The following is a 16,831-nucleotide window of genomic DNA, read 5'->3' as shown; positions in this document are numbered from 1 at the left end:
GCTTAGAGTGAGGATCGTTAAAGTTAACTTGAGTCCAAGTCTATTCAACCTCAGGGACCAAGCCTAACATTAGGCAGGAAAGATTTTAAAATGACAAGGAAGCTCAACAGACTTTCTTTCACATTACTGACAATGAAACAAAGATTTCTGTTTCTCTTTTGCCACATCACTTAAAAATGGCCAGACAAGTTTTCACCAGATTTGGTGGTTGTATCTGAGATGCTGTGACTTAAATATGAATTATGAAAATTAATAAGAAATTAATTTCAGGAGAACCTAGAGAACACCCTGAAAAGAGGGCTTGTCATCTTAAACACAGCAACTGAAACTGTGAAACAAAAAGACAACCTTAGGTATCTGCTGATCACACAGACTAAGAAACCATCAACCAAATAACAAATAGTGGTTTCAACCATAAGAAGCAAATCAAGCCACAGGATGGATATTATGAATTGCAGGATTCATTTATTAAATGGTGACAAATCACCTTCCTAAGCAGCTCTGAGGAATCAGATCAGTATAAATAATAATTACAGCTATCACTTGTGGGATTATTATGTGCCAGATACAAGCACTAGCTCATCTAATCCTCATAACCCTGTGAGGAATAAAGTATTGTTATCCCTATGTTAAAGATTAAGAAAGTGGGATACAGAGACATTAAATGACGCTGCAGAGTCACTTGGCTAGAAACTGGTAGGTTCAAATCCAGGTTGTTCAATTTCTGGGTCTAGCCTGACCTTAGGCTTCAGATATGGTAGGAGGACTCCTTGTCTTTTGGGTCTGAGCTGCCTGCAAGGGTACCAGTTCCCCTGGGCCTGGGGCTCTGCCTTGAGCCTCCTCTGTAACATCTCATCCCATCCAAGGAAATTAGAATCCCACCTACAACGCCCTCAACCACCTGTTTTGCTAACAGGCTTCCCTGCACCCTATCATAAATGTACAGTTTTGCTGTAAAAGCTTAACTGTCCCAAGGCGGGCGGATCACCTGAGGTCAGGAGTTTGAGACCAGCCTGACCAACGTGATGAAACCCCATCTCTACTAAAATACAAAAATTAGCTGAGTGTGGTGACGGGTGCCTGTAATTTCAGCTACTTGGGAGGCTGAGGCAGGAGAATTGCTTGAACCCAGGAGACAGAGGTTGCAGTGAGACGAGATCACACCATTGCACTCCAGCCTGGGCAACAAGAGCGAAGCTCCACCTCAAAAAAAAAAAAAACTTAACTGTCGGCAATTTGCCTGCACTCTCTAATTGTTCGAAATAAGTTGGCATAAGCTAAAAAAAAAATTCAGACAAATCTAGTTAAAGAATCACAACTAGATTCTTTATCCCAGTGAGATAAAGAATTGTACTTTAGCCAGGCATGGTGGCTCACATCTGTAATCCCAGCACTTTGGGAGGCTGAGGCGGGTGGGTCACAAGGTCAGGAGACCGAGACCATCCTGGCTAACATGGTGAAACCCCGTCTCTACTAAAAATACAAAAAATTAGCCGGGCATGATGGTGGGCACCTGTAGTCCCAGCTACTCGGGAGGCTGAGGCAGGAGAATGACGTGAACCTGGGAGGCAGAGCTTGCAGTGAGCTGAGATCGCACCACTGCACTCCAGCCTGGGCGACAGAGCAAGACTCCGTCTCAAAAAAAATACACAAAATAAAAAAAACAACTGTACTTTAGGCAAAGAGTCAATTCATTCTGTCCCACCTCTTTCTTTTTCTTTCTTTTTTTTTTTTTTGGAGACGGAGTTTCACTCTTTTTGCCCAGGCTGGAGTGCAATGGTGCAATCTTGGCTTACCGCAACCTCTGCCTCCCAGGTTCAAGCGATTCTCCTGCCTCAGCCTCCTGAGTAGCTCAGATTACAAGCACGGGCTACCACACTAGGCTAATTTTGTATTTTTAGTAGAGATGAGGTTTCCCCATGTTGGTCAGGCTGGTCTCAAACTCCTGACCTTAGGTGATCTGCCCATCTTGGCATCCCAAATTACTGGGATTACAGGCATGAGCCACCACGCCCGGCCTGTCCCACCTCTTTCTAATAAACAGAGCAGAAATAATGAAAAGCAGTATCTGGGAAAAATAACATCTGATAAAAACCAGAGAGACAAACACCCTCAGCCATCTTAAAGTGGAACATAAATCTCTGAATTTGGTAGTATAAAGTTATTGAACTCTTCAACTGACAAAGACATTACAACGTGACCCTCTTTTAGGAATACTTCTTGCAGCCAATGTCAGCTCAGCATAAAATTTCAAACCAGTTATGACAATGGATGCACTTACCTTGCTAAAAGAAAATATAAAGAACTGAGAGGCAGCAGATATCATTTGTATAGGCCCTGACAAGTTCACAGTAGCAATGGCCACTGGGGTTCCAGTAAATGTTTAATTAACAATTGGCTTCCTGGAGGAAAAGGCCATGATTTGTAGGTTTGCTGATTGCCATGGTGTAAATACTCCCTCAATGGCAGATTTCAAGCTACCAAGGTGACTAATAAACACAACATTGGGCAGAGATATACATAGTTGACTCTCAGGAGCTGGTGTGAGCAGGTTCCTGCCCACTGCTGGCAATTGCTAATACTTATTGGTTACATACTGTGTGCTGGCTATCTAAGTGTTTCATAGTCACCCTCTTTGAATCCTTGTAACAGGCCAATGGGGCAGGTACTATTTTATTCCTATTTTATAGATGAGAGGAAACAAGGTGTTGAAGAGGTTAATTAATTAACTACTCAAAGGCCACACAGCTTGTAAGTGTTAAGAGCTGGCATTTGAATCCTAGCAGTCTGGTTCAATGGGCCATGCTCTCAGCCCTTCTTCAATACTGCCAATTTCATAGGTGGTTAAAGAAGACATCAGGATTATCCAACACCCATCTTAAAGATGATGTGTTACTAAAGATTGCTAGTAAAGATTAGGCTCTGGGCTAGGTGCAGTAGCTCACATCTATAATCCTAGCACCTTAGGAGGCTGAAGTGGGTGGACTGCTTGAGCCCAGAAGTTCAATACATACCTGGACAACGTGGTGAAACCCCATCTCTACAAAAAATATAAAAAATTAGCTGAGCATGGTGGTGTGCACCTATAGTCCCAGCTACTTTGGAGACAGAGTCAGAAGTTGAGCCTGGGATGTCGAGGCTGCAGTGAACTGTGATTGCAACCACAGCACTCCAGCTGGGGTGACAAAATGAGACCCTGTCTCAAAAAAATTTTTTTAAAAAGCAGGCAATGGGGTAAAGAGGAATGGCCCACATCAGCCAAGGAAGGGTGTTTGTCCTCCTCTCTCACAATAAATTTCACCTAATCTTTCAAGGCCCATATCAGTTTTTTTTGTTTTTTTTTTTAATAGGGTCTCACTCTGTTGCCCAGGCTGGAGTATAGTGGCACAATTACAACTCACTGCAGCCTTGACCTCCCAGGTTCAAGTGATTCTCCCACCTCAGCCTCCTGAGTAGCTGGGACTACAGGTGTGTGCCACCACGCTGGGCTAATTTTTTGTATTTTTTGCGGAGATGGGGTTTCGCTACATTGCCCAGGTTGGTCTCGAACTCCTGGGCTCAAGTAATGCTCCTGCCTGGGCCTCCCAAAGCACTGGAATTACAGGCATAAGCCAGGTGCCTGGCCCAGATATTCCTTCTTTAGTAGCACTTTCCCCAACTCCCCAGAGTTGTTACTCCCCAAATACCTTTTCTTAAAAAAATTATTTTTTTCCATTAGAAAAAAAATCCACCGGGCGCGGTGGCTCAAGCCTGTAATCCCAGCACTTTGGGAGGCCGAGACGGGCGGATCACAAGGTCAGGAGATCGAGACCATCCTGGCTAACACGGTGAAACCCCGTCTCTACTAAAAAATACAAAAAAAACTAGCCGGGCGAGGTGGCGGGCGCCTGTAGTCCCAGCTACTCAGGAGGCTGAGACAGGAGAATGGCCCGAACCCGGGAGGCGGAGCTTGCAGTGAGCTGAGATCCGGCCACTGCACTCCAGCCTGGGCAACAGAGCGAGACTCCGTCTCAAAAAAAAAAAAAAAAAAAAAAGAAAAAAAATCCATGATCTGCTGGGCACAGTGGCTCATGCCTGTAATCACAGCACTTTGGGAGGCCGAGGTGGGCGGATCACAAGGTCAGGAGATCGAGACCATCCTGGCTAACATGGTGAAACCCCGTTTCTACTAAAACTACAAAAAATTAGCCGGGCGTGGTGGCGGGCACCTGTAGTCCCAGCTACTCGGGAGGCTGAGGCAGGAGAATGGCCTGAACCCGGAAGGCAGAGGTTGCAGTGAGCTGAGACTGTACCACTGCACTCCAGCCTGGGTGACAGAGAGAGACTCCATCTCAAAAAAAAAAAAAAAAAAAAAAAAAAACCGAAAAGAAATACATGCTCAAAGAATATGGAAAAAAAAACAAATAGAATGGAAATAAATATCTTGCAGTCTCACCTGCCACTCATAGCACTGATATGTATTTGTACTATTGACCTCAGTTCCTTATACAATGATTCTCTACTCATGGGTGAGCATCTCCTGGGAAGATTATCAGTGTTAGCCACATTTGTATCTACCTTTCACCCCATTCCCACCCGATCTCCACCCCAGCACAACACTCAACTCATAGCTGCCCCCCAATTAACCTAGATGCTTTATTATAGTATCTTCTAATTCATAAAAGGAAACACTGAGCTTTTCATGTCCATCTTCAAAGCTGTCCTAAACTTAACTAAAGTTGGTTTTCTTCATTTGTCTTGAACACATATTACTATATGCTGACCCTGCGTGGGGCAGACAAGGGCTGCTCCAGCAGGTACCTGTTCTTACCTGCATCCCTCTCATCTTCTGGAACCGTGCTATGGTGTCGCTGATGGTGTAGACACGCACATGGCCCATGTGCAGCTTACCAGAAGGATAAGGGAACATGGAAAGCACGTAATATTTTGGCTTTGATTTCTAGGAAAGAACGACAATGAGTATTTATTAAGCATTTTCTGGGAACTCCACATGTATACATAATATTTTGGCATTTTATGCAAAGTAATAATTTAACGTTTTAAAAGTTTCCTTTTAAAAAGACTGTTCCCAGAATGTAAATCAATTAAAATGTCAAAAAGCAAAATTCAAAGCTCTGGTTCAAGTTAACAAATGTCCAAAATAATGCCAAACAACCTCTAAGTGTTAATTACCCATACATCTTATTTTTTTTCTCTTTTAAGAACTTATTTTTTTAAAAGGAATGAATTAACAGTATTTGCAGTGACCTGGGTGAGATTGGAGACTACTATTCTAAGTGAAGTAACTCAGGAATGGAAAACCAAACATCTTATGTTCTCACTGATATGTATGAGCTAAGCTATGAGGACGCAAAGGCATAAGAATGATACAATGGACTTTGTGGACTTGGGGGGAATGGTGGAAGGGGGCGAGGGATAAAAGACTACAAATAGGGTACAGCCTATACTGCTCGGGTGATGGGTGCACCAAAATCTCACAAATCACCACTAAAGAACTTACTCATGTAACCAAATACCACCTGTACCCCAATAACCTATGGGGAAAAAAAAAAGAAAGAAAAGCGGTCCCAATGCAGACCCCAAGAGAGGGTTCTTCGATCTCGTGCAAGAAAGAATTCAGCGCAAGTCTGTAGAGGAATGTGAAAGCAAGATTATTAGGAAAGTAAAGGAATAAAAGAATGGCTACTCCATTAAAAACAAAACAAAACAACACTTCTCTTTTAAGACAGCTTCCATCTAGGGCCTTAAAGAACTGTTTTTCCGAAGGAAGCTCTAACACATACATATATCCATATAATTCAAAGAAGCAACAGTTGAATCACATAGATGTAACATCTCTAAAAATGGAGTCTAGGCCGGGCGCGGTGGCTCAAGCCTGTAATCCCAGCACTTTGGGAGGCCGAGACGGGCGGATCACGAGGTCAGGAGATCGAGACCATCCTGGGTAACACGGTGAAACCCCGTCTCTACTAAAAATACAAAAACTTAGCCGGGCGAGGTGGCAGGCGCCTGTAGTCCCAGCTACTCGGGAGGCTGAGGCAGGAGAATGGCGTGAACCCGGGAGGCGGAGCTTGCAGTGAGCTGAGATCCGGCCACTGCACTCTCCAGCCTGGGTGACAGAGCGAGACTCAGTCTCAAAAAAAAAAAAAAAAAAAAAAAAAGGAGTCTCTTCCTAAATTCTCTATAGCTGCATTCTGACGTAGGTTTAGCAGTAACAACAGGATCCTAAGGTACCAATTTGGGTCCTGAGTTTCCCCATTGTATTGACAGCCTGTCTTTCAACAAAAATGTTGAAATGGGAAGGTAATGAGAAGATCTTTTTAACAAAGGAGAAGGTTGTTGTTCTCCAGGGATGATAAATAAGCAGCCTCAGACCAGGGTTATGTAACTCTCCAGCTTCCAAAGAAGCAGCTTCGTCATGAGAAACATAGAAAACTGTACATGTATCTGAACGGAAGGAACACAGGCCAGTGAGTCCTTATTAGATCACTGACTTCTGGCGTCTTAATTCTTCCCCTGGTAAAATGATGAATGTTGTCATTAGTGTGCACATGAATGGGTAAGGTGAACAAAGATGGTAGTCCTTGAATGGACTCCTACTGGGGGGACCTACTGTTCAAGGGTAAGAACTGTGTTTTAGTCACCTCCTTCTCCACACCTGCCCCCAGTACCAGCAGGAGTTTCATAAAATGTTGGATAAATGTTTGTTGGCCTTCGTGCTCCAAAAGCCTAATAACTGGCCCCTATGGAGCACCTTTTATCCAGCAAACTTCACAAATCCTACCCAAGTAATAGGAGGGTTCCCCACACCCAAGTTTAAATCATCTCATGACGGGGTCGGGGTGGAGGGGCTGGGGAGAAAGGAAGAGCAACAGGTAACTGGGTGACTGATTCTGTTTTGTCACTGAGGGTCAGAACTTCTGCTTTTGTTTTATTTATTCCTGCCTTCTGTTTTTTTCTTCCTGGCCTTATTCCCTTCCTAGAACTTTACTCAAGTTCTTTAACAATTTGCTTCCCCCAAAGTAATGCAAACAAACACAAAACAGAATATTCATAACCCTTCTTTTGTGTACATATGTGGGAGGGGGTTTTTAAATATTGTTTGCTGAGTGTTCGCATGACTAATAATGCACATAAACCAAATATAATCAGTAGAGCAGAAGAAACCAGAAATCAGATTCTTGCCAAGGAGTTCTTAAACTTCCTTCAGCAAAGAAGTTAAACAAACCTTTAACGGAACCATTAGCAAGTGGCAAAAAAAAAACCCACAAAAACTAGAATAGAACTTTTCTTTGTGCTGCCCATCCTCTAGAAATTACCAAGGAGTGTTAAGCTGCCTGAAGGAAGAGATGGGAAAAAAAGAACAATTAAGAAATCTGGATCATATACAAATTAGAAAATCATCTGGAACTGCTGAAATGACAACTACAATGGATTTATACAAACAGGATGGAAAGCAACACATTGGTCACACACTTTAATTAGAAACTGCAGATTTATAACTCTTAGGAAAATCACAGAAATGTGAGAGAGGACCTGAGATTCAGGAGTTGGTGGGAACTCAGGAACTTAATAACTGTCTTTAACAAAGTGAGTGGCAAATAACCCTCTCAGCTTATGAGCAAGTCCCTCCAAGGAGGTACAAGACCCCATTCTTTTACTTAGTGCAGAATCAGAAGAAAACTATCCACTCAATTCATGCCTTACTCCTTACAATGAATTAGGCCTATGGCTTATTCTTCAGAAATTTTTAGGAATATGGGAAAATAGCTGTTAAGAGTTCTTCGGGAGCTTAGAAAAACAGTAAAATCCTTGATCTAAGCTGTTTCTAGTTTTTCATTTGAAATTTTTTACATAAAATTATTTTTATTATACTAATGTTTGTTATATATTTAACAATCCTGCCCCAAATATTTTCCACCTGTAATTTCTTCACTAACATCTCTTTTTTTACATTTGTTCAATAAAGATTAAATTAATAGCAAAATCAAATGAATAATTATATACTAGCTAAGCCAAAATCCAAATCTGAGTTCATAAAAGATACATAGAAAAGTATTGTTTTCTAAAGTCTTTAATATGTATGAAGATTTTTGTTTATTGCAGAAAAGGTATTCAGCTTATTGCCTGTCTCTGCCTTTTGCTTTTCTGCATGAATTAAGTCATTTTCCTCTGTGACAATGAAATGAGTTCTATCATCTGGGGGTGGAAAAGAGAGAAGGAATGATGGGAGTTTCTGTTATAATTGAGCAAGAATCTGATTGAAAGGGAAATTTTCATAATTATATAAAAGTGTAAGAATTTAAGCCTTTAAAAGAGATTAAGATTTTAAGTGACGGGGAAAGGATGGCTTTTATAAGTGGGTCCTATTATTTTTGTCAAGTTCTGACTTTAGAAGAAAAATGACTTCTGCCTCTTTATAGATCACGCTCTGAAGCTGTGGCTGAGCCTAGAGAAGGAAAGAGTAAAAGGAGCACCTCAATAGAAGTCCGGAGCCCTAGCTCTGGTCCTAGCTTTGTCACTAGCCGTGATGTCTTGGGCAAATTCCTTTGCCTTTTGGGATTAGTTTGCTATCTATAAATCAGAGGTGAGACAAAAGAAGGTTTCTGGGTAAAAAGCATGAGCTCAGGAATCAAACACACATTTGATTTTGAATCCTGGCTCTGCCATGTCTTGGCAAATTGCCTAAACCTCTTTCTGAGCCTCAGTTTTCTTACTCCAAAAATGAGGATAATAATATCTACCCGCTGGGTTGTTTCAGGATTAAATGAGATAAACAACTGAAAGACAGTGCCTGGCACATGGTTAAATGCTCATTAAATGGAAATTATTTTTTAAATAATAATTATGTTGATGACAAGACACTCCATTTTGAAAAACTTATTTGAGTGGATTTCAAGTGAATCTAATACCAGAGTGAGATCGATTATAAATGCTTCAAAATCCACGAGCATTCCGTCACAGTCTCAGTTCCTGATAGACACACCGCGTTCTGATCTTCATGTATCTTTTATTTATGTACCACTTCCGTTTGTAAAATGCGTTCAGTCACACATTTTCTCATTTGATTTTCAAAACAATTCTGTGAGATAAACAATGTAAGGAGCCCCAGAATCCAAAACGTTAAATGATGTGGCCTGGATCACGCAGGTTTCCTGGGGCAGAGCCAGCATTGCAGCCCAGGCTCTGGCTCACTCACTGAGTGCTCGCTCTGCTTTGCCATTCCTTGATTCAAACCCTGATAGGGGGCTGCCAGGGGATCACACACAATGCCCTTTATGCTATCTCCCCAATTATTAAAACAATTTCTTTTGATCCATTTAACATTTTTAAAAACTGTATGCTTAAGGATGAGATGTCACAAAATCAATAAGCTACAACGTCGAAACGTTTGGAAGTCAATAAATGATCATCTAAACCAAAAGGGGGAAAAAAAGCTAATTTTACTGTCCTCACTCAGAATTAAACGGCTCCTTAAGAGTTTGTTTTCAGAATCTATTAAGTTACATTAGTCTGATGATGTTGACACAAGGGCTTTTCACTTCTTAATGAGGTAAAAGTCAAACTTTCATTGTAAAATTATGCATTACATTCAAACTTTCCCTTTTTTTCATTTCATTTTACTTGTTATACACTACATCTTTCTCAATAGCAATTTTTCTTTCTAACCATCTTTCAGTTTAACACAAATAGCTCCCCTTCCCTCACTCATTTTTCATAACCACCAATCTTATAGAAAGAATGAATGTGATGACACAATCAGGAGATGGGGAAAAGGCAAATTTAGAGAGGTGTGGTCTTGTGCAGCTATATTTATTCAGCTGCTTGCCTTGGGCCTAATCTCTTTATTAAACATAGAAGTTTAAGTTATTTGATTATAACTACTACAAAGAGATGATCAGAATTTAAGAGTAAAACTCCAATCAGATTCAAACATTTCATGTAACAAATCACATCTCCCACCTGTCATTTTGACCAATATCAAGAGGTAAGGGTTAACACGTTCCAGACTGATTCCCAGCAGGCTAGCCCCCCAGAAAAGGAACAGAGAGCACTCCACGGAAACTGGCTGCAGCCAAGTATTATATTTCCACCATTAATTCAGGTAAAGTGCCGAGCTGGTGCACCTGGTGCAGAAGCCAAGGGTCCACTAACACGTGTAGCTGCTACCTCAAGGTTAGACCCTACCCCAGATCACAACAGTGGAAGGGCTGATATCCCCCAAACTATGATGCTGAGGCCGCAGAACAGAGTTGGAGGCTAAGGTCATGCCAGGGAAGGGGCAGTTACTTCTCAGAACCTGCAGCCAGCGAGGAGCCCGGGTGCCTCTCCTGGAGTCTCAGATATGACCTTGCCAGAAATCTGTGTGCTGCCCCACCATGCAATGGACCACAAAGGACCCATCATCTGGTAGAGCTCCTATTTTGATTAGCTTCCCCTAGTAAATGTTGCTCTAGAACATCTGGTTTGCTGCTGTCTGCCATATACCTTGTGCACAATATTACTATGTGTGTATCCACCACACTGGAAACTCTTGTAAGCACTATCCTTGTATCACCTCATTTATGCTTCCCAATCCATTTACCCCTCCCAATAGTGCAGGTGGGCACTATTATGACCACTCTCCATTTCAGATAAGAGAATTGAAGCACAGAGAAATTCAACAATTTGGTTCAAGGTCACATATTTAGTATCTTATTTGAACCAGGTAGTCTAACCCCAGGGTCCAAACCTTCAGCCCCTCTTCTCTACCCTCTTAGAATCTCTCAGAATACTCACATCAGCCTCTGAAATTTTGGAGGCCTGTTCTTTTATTCGCTGATGCCACCATTTCTCAACATCCTTTCTTGTCTGCAATGTATACTCTTTTGTCCACTTTCCCGTGGCACTGTAGATACTTCTGGTACATCTGGGAATTACTCTTCTTTCCCACTTGATGACATCTGGCCCACCATTTAGCTGTATTTTCAGAAGAGAGGCATAAAAACCCAATCTCTGCCAAGCAGAAGCCATTCTTCAGAAGGTGAGAAGGCCCTGAAAAAGAGGGCAGAAAGCACACTATAAGCTGCCTCAAACCCTCCCCAGAGCCTATCTTTCCATTTGTCACAGTCCAGTGTTATGGCCCTGTGCGTTCCCCTTACTCTTTTAATGATTTCTTTCCCTGAAAAGAATACTTTAGCAATTCAATTAAGCTAAACACAAACTTTTTAATAGAAAATATAAAGGGTCAGTGACCCCTAACATCAAAAATGCAAAAATCCTGTAGGAAAAAATGGAGACCATCAGCTGGCCAGCTCCTGCACAACCTTACCAGTTGCATGGAAGGCATGGAGTGCCCTCCCTCCCCTTCCCGTGGGCCAGCCCAGGGACTCTCCAGCAGGCTTCACTTCCTATGTCTTCGAGCCTCAGAAGAGCTCAAGCACATGTTGGGTTGGCCTTAGGCTCAAATAGCAGAAGGGGTCTAAATAGAGGCCTCCCAGGAGGGCCAGAAACTCTGAACTACTATTTGCAATTTTTATACATATTATGAGTTAAATATACCCTGTAGGCTGAACCTGAAAACAACCACTATTTAGAAGACTGATAATTCATTTAGTTTCTCCTTCATTTACCAAATATTTATTTATTTATTGACTTACTTTTTAGAGACAGGGTCCTGCTCTTTCACTCAGGCTGGAGTGCAGTGACACAATCATACCTCAGTGTAACCTCTGACTCCTGGGCTCAAGTGATCTACCTGCCTTAGCCTACCAAAGTGCTGGGATTAAAGGCATAAGCCACCATCAAATATTTATTGAGTACCACTAGGCCCACACATTGTTCTAAGCACTGGGGATACAGCAGTAAACAAAAACAGAGTCCCTTCTTTCTTTTTTTTTTTTTCTTTTTTGAGACAGAGTCTCGCTCTATTGTCCAGGCTGGAGTGCAATGGCATGATCTTGGCTCACTGCAACCTCCGCCTCCTGGGTTCAAGTAATTTTCCTGCCTCAGCCTCCTGAGTAGCTGAGATTATAGGCACGCACAACCATGCCCAGCTAATTTTTGTATTTTTAGGGAGATGGGGTTTCACCATGTTAGCCAGGTTGGTCTCAAACTCCTGACCTCATGATCTGCCCACCTTGGCCTCCCAAAGTGCTGGGATTACAGACATGAGCCACCCGCACCTGACCCAGAGTCCCTTCTTTCATGGCACTTACATATTAGTAGGGAAGCAGATAAGAAACAAACAGTAAGGGAGGCAGATAAGAAACAAAAATATATAATGTGTAGTCATGGTGAGTGCTATTTTTTGGAATTCAACTCATAGTTTGGGGCCTACCAGGATATCCAGTTGTGACTGAAAATTCAATTTTAATGTTTCATTGGCTTCTTCCACAAGTAAATTCTAGAAATGACCTCATTGAAGAAGTTGCATGTTTTATTGCTATTTAAAGGGTTGAGATTTCATCAAATATTTCACAAATATTTAAGATATAAATGTTAGACTAAATAGCCTAAACTTTCTCCTTCTTGCATAATAGCATTCAAGAAGTGCTACAGTGAAAAAACAGATGAAAACAGATCTTTTCAAAACAAGACAGAAATAAAGAAACCTGGCACTCTAAGCTGATGTTCTTTGATTCTCTCAAAATTATTTCAACTTCTATTAGGATTTGGCCTGTTTCACAAAGGTACTGGAACACAAATGTTGCCAGGAAGGTCAATATGGGCTTATAACAGTGAGTGCCATGCTCGCATAAGATAGCAACATAATGTGGGCATCTTACAAGTTGGTCTGCCAAAGTCACTGACATTCTCACTGCATTAAACACCTCTTGTTTCTTTAGGGGTAGAATAAAGTATAGACTTTAAAACAAAATCTCCCTTAGGCCGGGGGCAGTGGTTCACATCTGTAATCCCAGCATTCCGGGAGGCTGAGGCAAGTGGATCACCTGAGGTCAGGAGTTTGAGACCAACCTGGCCAACATGGCAAAATCCCTTCTCTACTAAAAATACAAAAATTAGCTGGGCATGGTGATGTGCACCTGTAATCCTAGCTACTTGGGTGGCTGAGGCAGAGGAATAACTTGAACCTGGGAGGCAAAGGTTGCAGCGAGCCGAGATCGCACCACCGCACTCTAGAGCCTGGGTGACAATGTGAGACTCCATCTCAAAAAAAAAAAGAAAAAAGAAAAAAAGAAAAGAAAACTCTCTATTAGTTGGGCTTGGCTATTTTAAAGTACACAGATCTGATTACAGGTATTTGATCTATATGAAATTGGTTAAATGTTAGCAATTCCATATGACCGACCTAATATACATACATTTTTACACTTAAGGCAACTGCATATATTTTTAGGGCTTAGGTTTCTATAATTAGAACTCCCTAATTATATAGAAGTCACAGATTTTATGGTTCTCTTGCCAAGTCAATACTTTCATACCTTTGCAAGCCAAAGAACGCCGTTCAGCAGAAGACACAGAGATGGGTGCTTGCCATTTCTCTCCTAGACAGCATCCCCTAAGAACACATAAGGAGTGTTCTGGGCTATCCTCTCAAACAGAAACCAAGGGGCACAACAAAATTATAAAATACAGTGACTTAAACTGCTCTGTCTACACAACAAGAATAAGCTTTCTAAAAATGTTTACATAATACCTGGCTCACTAATGACCTCTGCTTTGCTTAAATAAACCAGTGAACTAGAGAATCCTGAAACAGATCTGGGTATTTAAACGCATTTAAAGTTCATTTTTTTAAAAAAGCAGGAGCAGATTAGATAGTAATAGATTATTCGACAAAGAGGAGAAAAACTTAAAATTAGAGCTCCACCTCAAATCATAAACTGGAGTAAATCCCAGACAGATTAAATGTTTTTTATCTGTAGGTCTCGATCTGAAAAGCAGAAATAAGAAAAAATAAAATAAAATAAATAAGAATTTTTTTTAAGTACCATAAAACAAAATAAAAATACAGATGAGTTTGTTTGTTTTTAGTCAAAGTCTCGCACTGTCGCAATGAGATCGTGCAATGGTGTGATCTTGGCTCACGGCAACCTCCGCCTCCCGGGTTTAAGCGATTCTCCTGCCTCAGCCTCTCGAGTAGCTGGGATTACAGGTACACGCCACCATGCCCGGCTAAGTTTTTGTATTTTTAGTAGAGACGGCGTTTCACTATGTTGGCCAGGCTGGTCTCAAACTCCTGACCTCGTGATCACTCTACCTCAGCCTCCCAAAGTGCTGGGATTACAGGCGTGAGCCACCGCACCTGGACCACAGATGAGTATTTAATAAATCTTAAGAGGATGCAGGATGTTCTGTCCTGAGTATAAAAACAACAAAATGTATAAAACAATGTATAAAAACAATGAAACAATGAAAAAATTCACAAAGGAAAATATTAATAAATCTGATGCTAAAAATGTAAAATATCTGTATATCAAAACCATTAAGAACAGAATTGGAAAGCAAACAATTAGCTATGAGAAAATGTTCACCAAAACTGCAAAAACAAAAGGTTATTCTACTCCTTAGTTCATGTGTGAGAAAAGAAACACTAAAAATCAAATTTTAAAAATGGGCAAAGGAAAATAACAAAGATGACATATAAATGGTTAATAAAGAGGACATACAAATGGTTAATCTGAAAAAGATAAATTTTACAACTAATCAAATAAATGCAAATTAAAACAATGAAAGTTCAGTTACCAGATTGGCAAATGAAAAAGAAATATGCATTTTTTAAATAACTGCTGGTAGGAACATAAATTGATTCCACCTTTTTGGGGGAGTAATCTGATAACCTGTGTTAAGACTTTTTAAGAATAGTTCACATCTTTTGTGGTTAGGAGTCCCCAAGATCCCACTCAAATTCTAATCCCATAAGAGGACTCACAAGAATCAACATATAGTCACTATTCACGGCTGTGATTCATCACTGAACTTCCTAGGGTTCAGCCCTATTCCTTTCCCTTACTTCCCAGGCCTTGTTCTTGGCCACTCCAAGTACACCTCCACCAAAGCCCTGATGGACTGCCTCTTATTGGCAGTGAGGAGCAGCCATTTTATTAAACGGCTGTGAGGATATGACGATGTGAAAGGTGTGGCTCATGTCTTATTATGATCAACTTGGCCCTTTTCTTCCTTAGCTCTGGCTCCTACAGTTCCGTCCCTAGATGCTTAGAATCTTGTCTCTTCTTCCACATCCTTCCAAAGAATCAATTCCCACTACTCCACCCCTCTTTAGAATCAACCCTGACCTCAATCTCAGTTGGAGCTTAAGGTTAAGGTTTTTGAGAATAGGAAGCGCCTGAGAATTGGACCAAAAATGAGATCATATATGGACAGAGAAGCCTAGAAGAGTAGGAGGCAGAAAAAGAAACAGAACACAGGGGAGAAGCACACAAGGGCATGTGTGCACAACACTCAAAAGAAAGTGCAAGAATGCACCTGGGAAAATTCATCTTAAAGAAACCAAGTTTTGTGAAAACAAGTAAGTATCTTGGATTTTGCAGCTACTAATTACCTGTGACCTCAGGCAGATTTCTTGTCTGGAACCTCATCTTTCTGAGGACCTCGGAGCCCTAACATGTGAAAACGACCTGTGGGCCCCAGAGAGACAAGGGATGACCTTCAACTGGGTCTAAACCCCTAGTCCGGGGAGCAAAGATCCAAGGATGAACTGAGATAGGGGAGCAGTGGAGAGGGGAGCTTGAGTACAAAACTACGTGTATATGTGCATTTTTCTGGGAAAGAGTCCAGAGCTATCAATGGGGTCGGTGGCTCAAAGATCCTAAAGACCTGCATCTCAGATATTCTCAGTGTGGAAACTGCAACGTTCCAGGACCACCTAACTCAGCCCGCACCTTCCCTTCCTGCCCTCAGCAAGTCAGACTCTCCCGAGCCGGAGGAAGAAGAGACCGGGTCTCGTCTCTCATCTCGCTGCGCCCGATCCAGGGGTTTACCTGCTCACAGGCTCTGGCCTGCGGCTCCTCTACTCCTCGTTTTCCACCTTCAGGCGAGCGCTGCCCTGCCACGCATCATGGGCGCCGCCATGTTGTCAAAACAACAACTTTATAGATAGCGTCCGCGGTCGACACAGACAAAAGGGGGCGGGACCGGGGAAGGAGAGAGAGCAACCCAGTCCTCGACTCCCAGCAGCCCGCCGGGTCGGGCGGGGCGTGTGCGCGTCGGCCCTGGGCTCCGCCCCGCCGGCCTCTGGCACGCCCTTCAGCCGCTCTGGCGTCGGCAAAGCTCTAGACGTGTGGGGCTCAAATTATGATAATTATAGCAGACGGATGAAAGCCGTTGATTTAGTAGCCTCAGAGTAAATTAGGCGGCAGCTGGTGAAAAGAGCCCTAAGATGTAGCCCAGACCTCAGGGTTCGAATCCCAGCGTAGCAACTACTGCCTCCTGGGCTTGGGCAGGTCTTGACCTCTTGATTCCTAATTGACCGCTTGATTAGTGAGGCACCTACTTCCACCATATTGCGTAATCCTCTAGCCCTGGGGCGGGGGGTGGAATTACCTGGTCAAGAATAGGTTTGGGGTAAGGTACTTTTCTCACTTGGCAAGTGTGCTGGGAGTCAGGAAAGCATGATGCCTTCCCTTTCCTAGAGGAGTTTGTATATCCCATGCCCGCACTGTAGCACACCCGGCAAGTGTTTCATGCTTGTAATAAATCAACAAATCAGTGAATTGCAAAGAACCAGTGGTGTTAGAGCATAATTTTCAAAAAGGTAAAACCGGTTTAAAGGAGAACTTGAAGAACTCATATATGTGGGGAGTCAAGAATACTGAAATGAATTTGCTAATTGTGCAAAATTGGTTAATATCCTATAGGACGGGAAAAA

General features: G+C 42.1%; 1 protein-coding gene across 2 annotated transcripts in view; it reads right to left on the bottom strand.

The window, feature by feature from the left end:
• Nucleotides 1-16,073, bottom strand: part of LOC105480334 (leucyl-tRNA synthetase 2, mitochondrial) — a 162,386-nt gene extending 146,313 nt beyond the window's left edge. The window contains exons 1-4 of one of the 2 annotated variants that reach the window (XM_011739006.3): nucleotides 15,945-16,073; nucleotides 13,425-13,501; nucleotides 10,780-11,034; nucleotides 4,811-4,939 (exon numbers count right to left, since the gene is read on the bottom strand). In XM_011739006.3, the coding sequence (XP_011737308.1) occupies nucleotides 4,811-4,939; nucleotides 10,780-11,013 (363 nt within the window). In that variant the 5' untranslated portion in view covers nucleotides 11,014-11,034; nucleotides 13,425-13,501; nucleotides 15,945-16,073. The remainder of the gene's footprint in view (nucleotides 1-4,810; nucleotides 4,940-10,779; nucleotides 11,035-13,424; nucleotides 13,502-15,944) is intronic. The other variant, XM_011739005.3, reaches the window with a different exon arrangement.
• Between the last annotated feature and the right edge of the window lie 758 nt (nucleotides 16,074-16,831).

Source organism: Macaca nemestrina, chromosome 2 (assembly GCF_043159975.1).
Source record: "Macaca nemestrina isolate mMacNem1 chromosome 2, mMacNem.hap1, whole genome shotgun sequence".
Classification (NCBI taxonomy): domain Eukaryota; kingdom Metazoa; phylum Chordata; class Mammalia; order Primates; family Cercopithecidae; genus Macaca; species Macaca nemestrina.
Note: the sequence above shows the minus strand (reverse complement) of the source record. Positions and strands in the feature narration are given on the sequence as shown.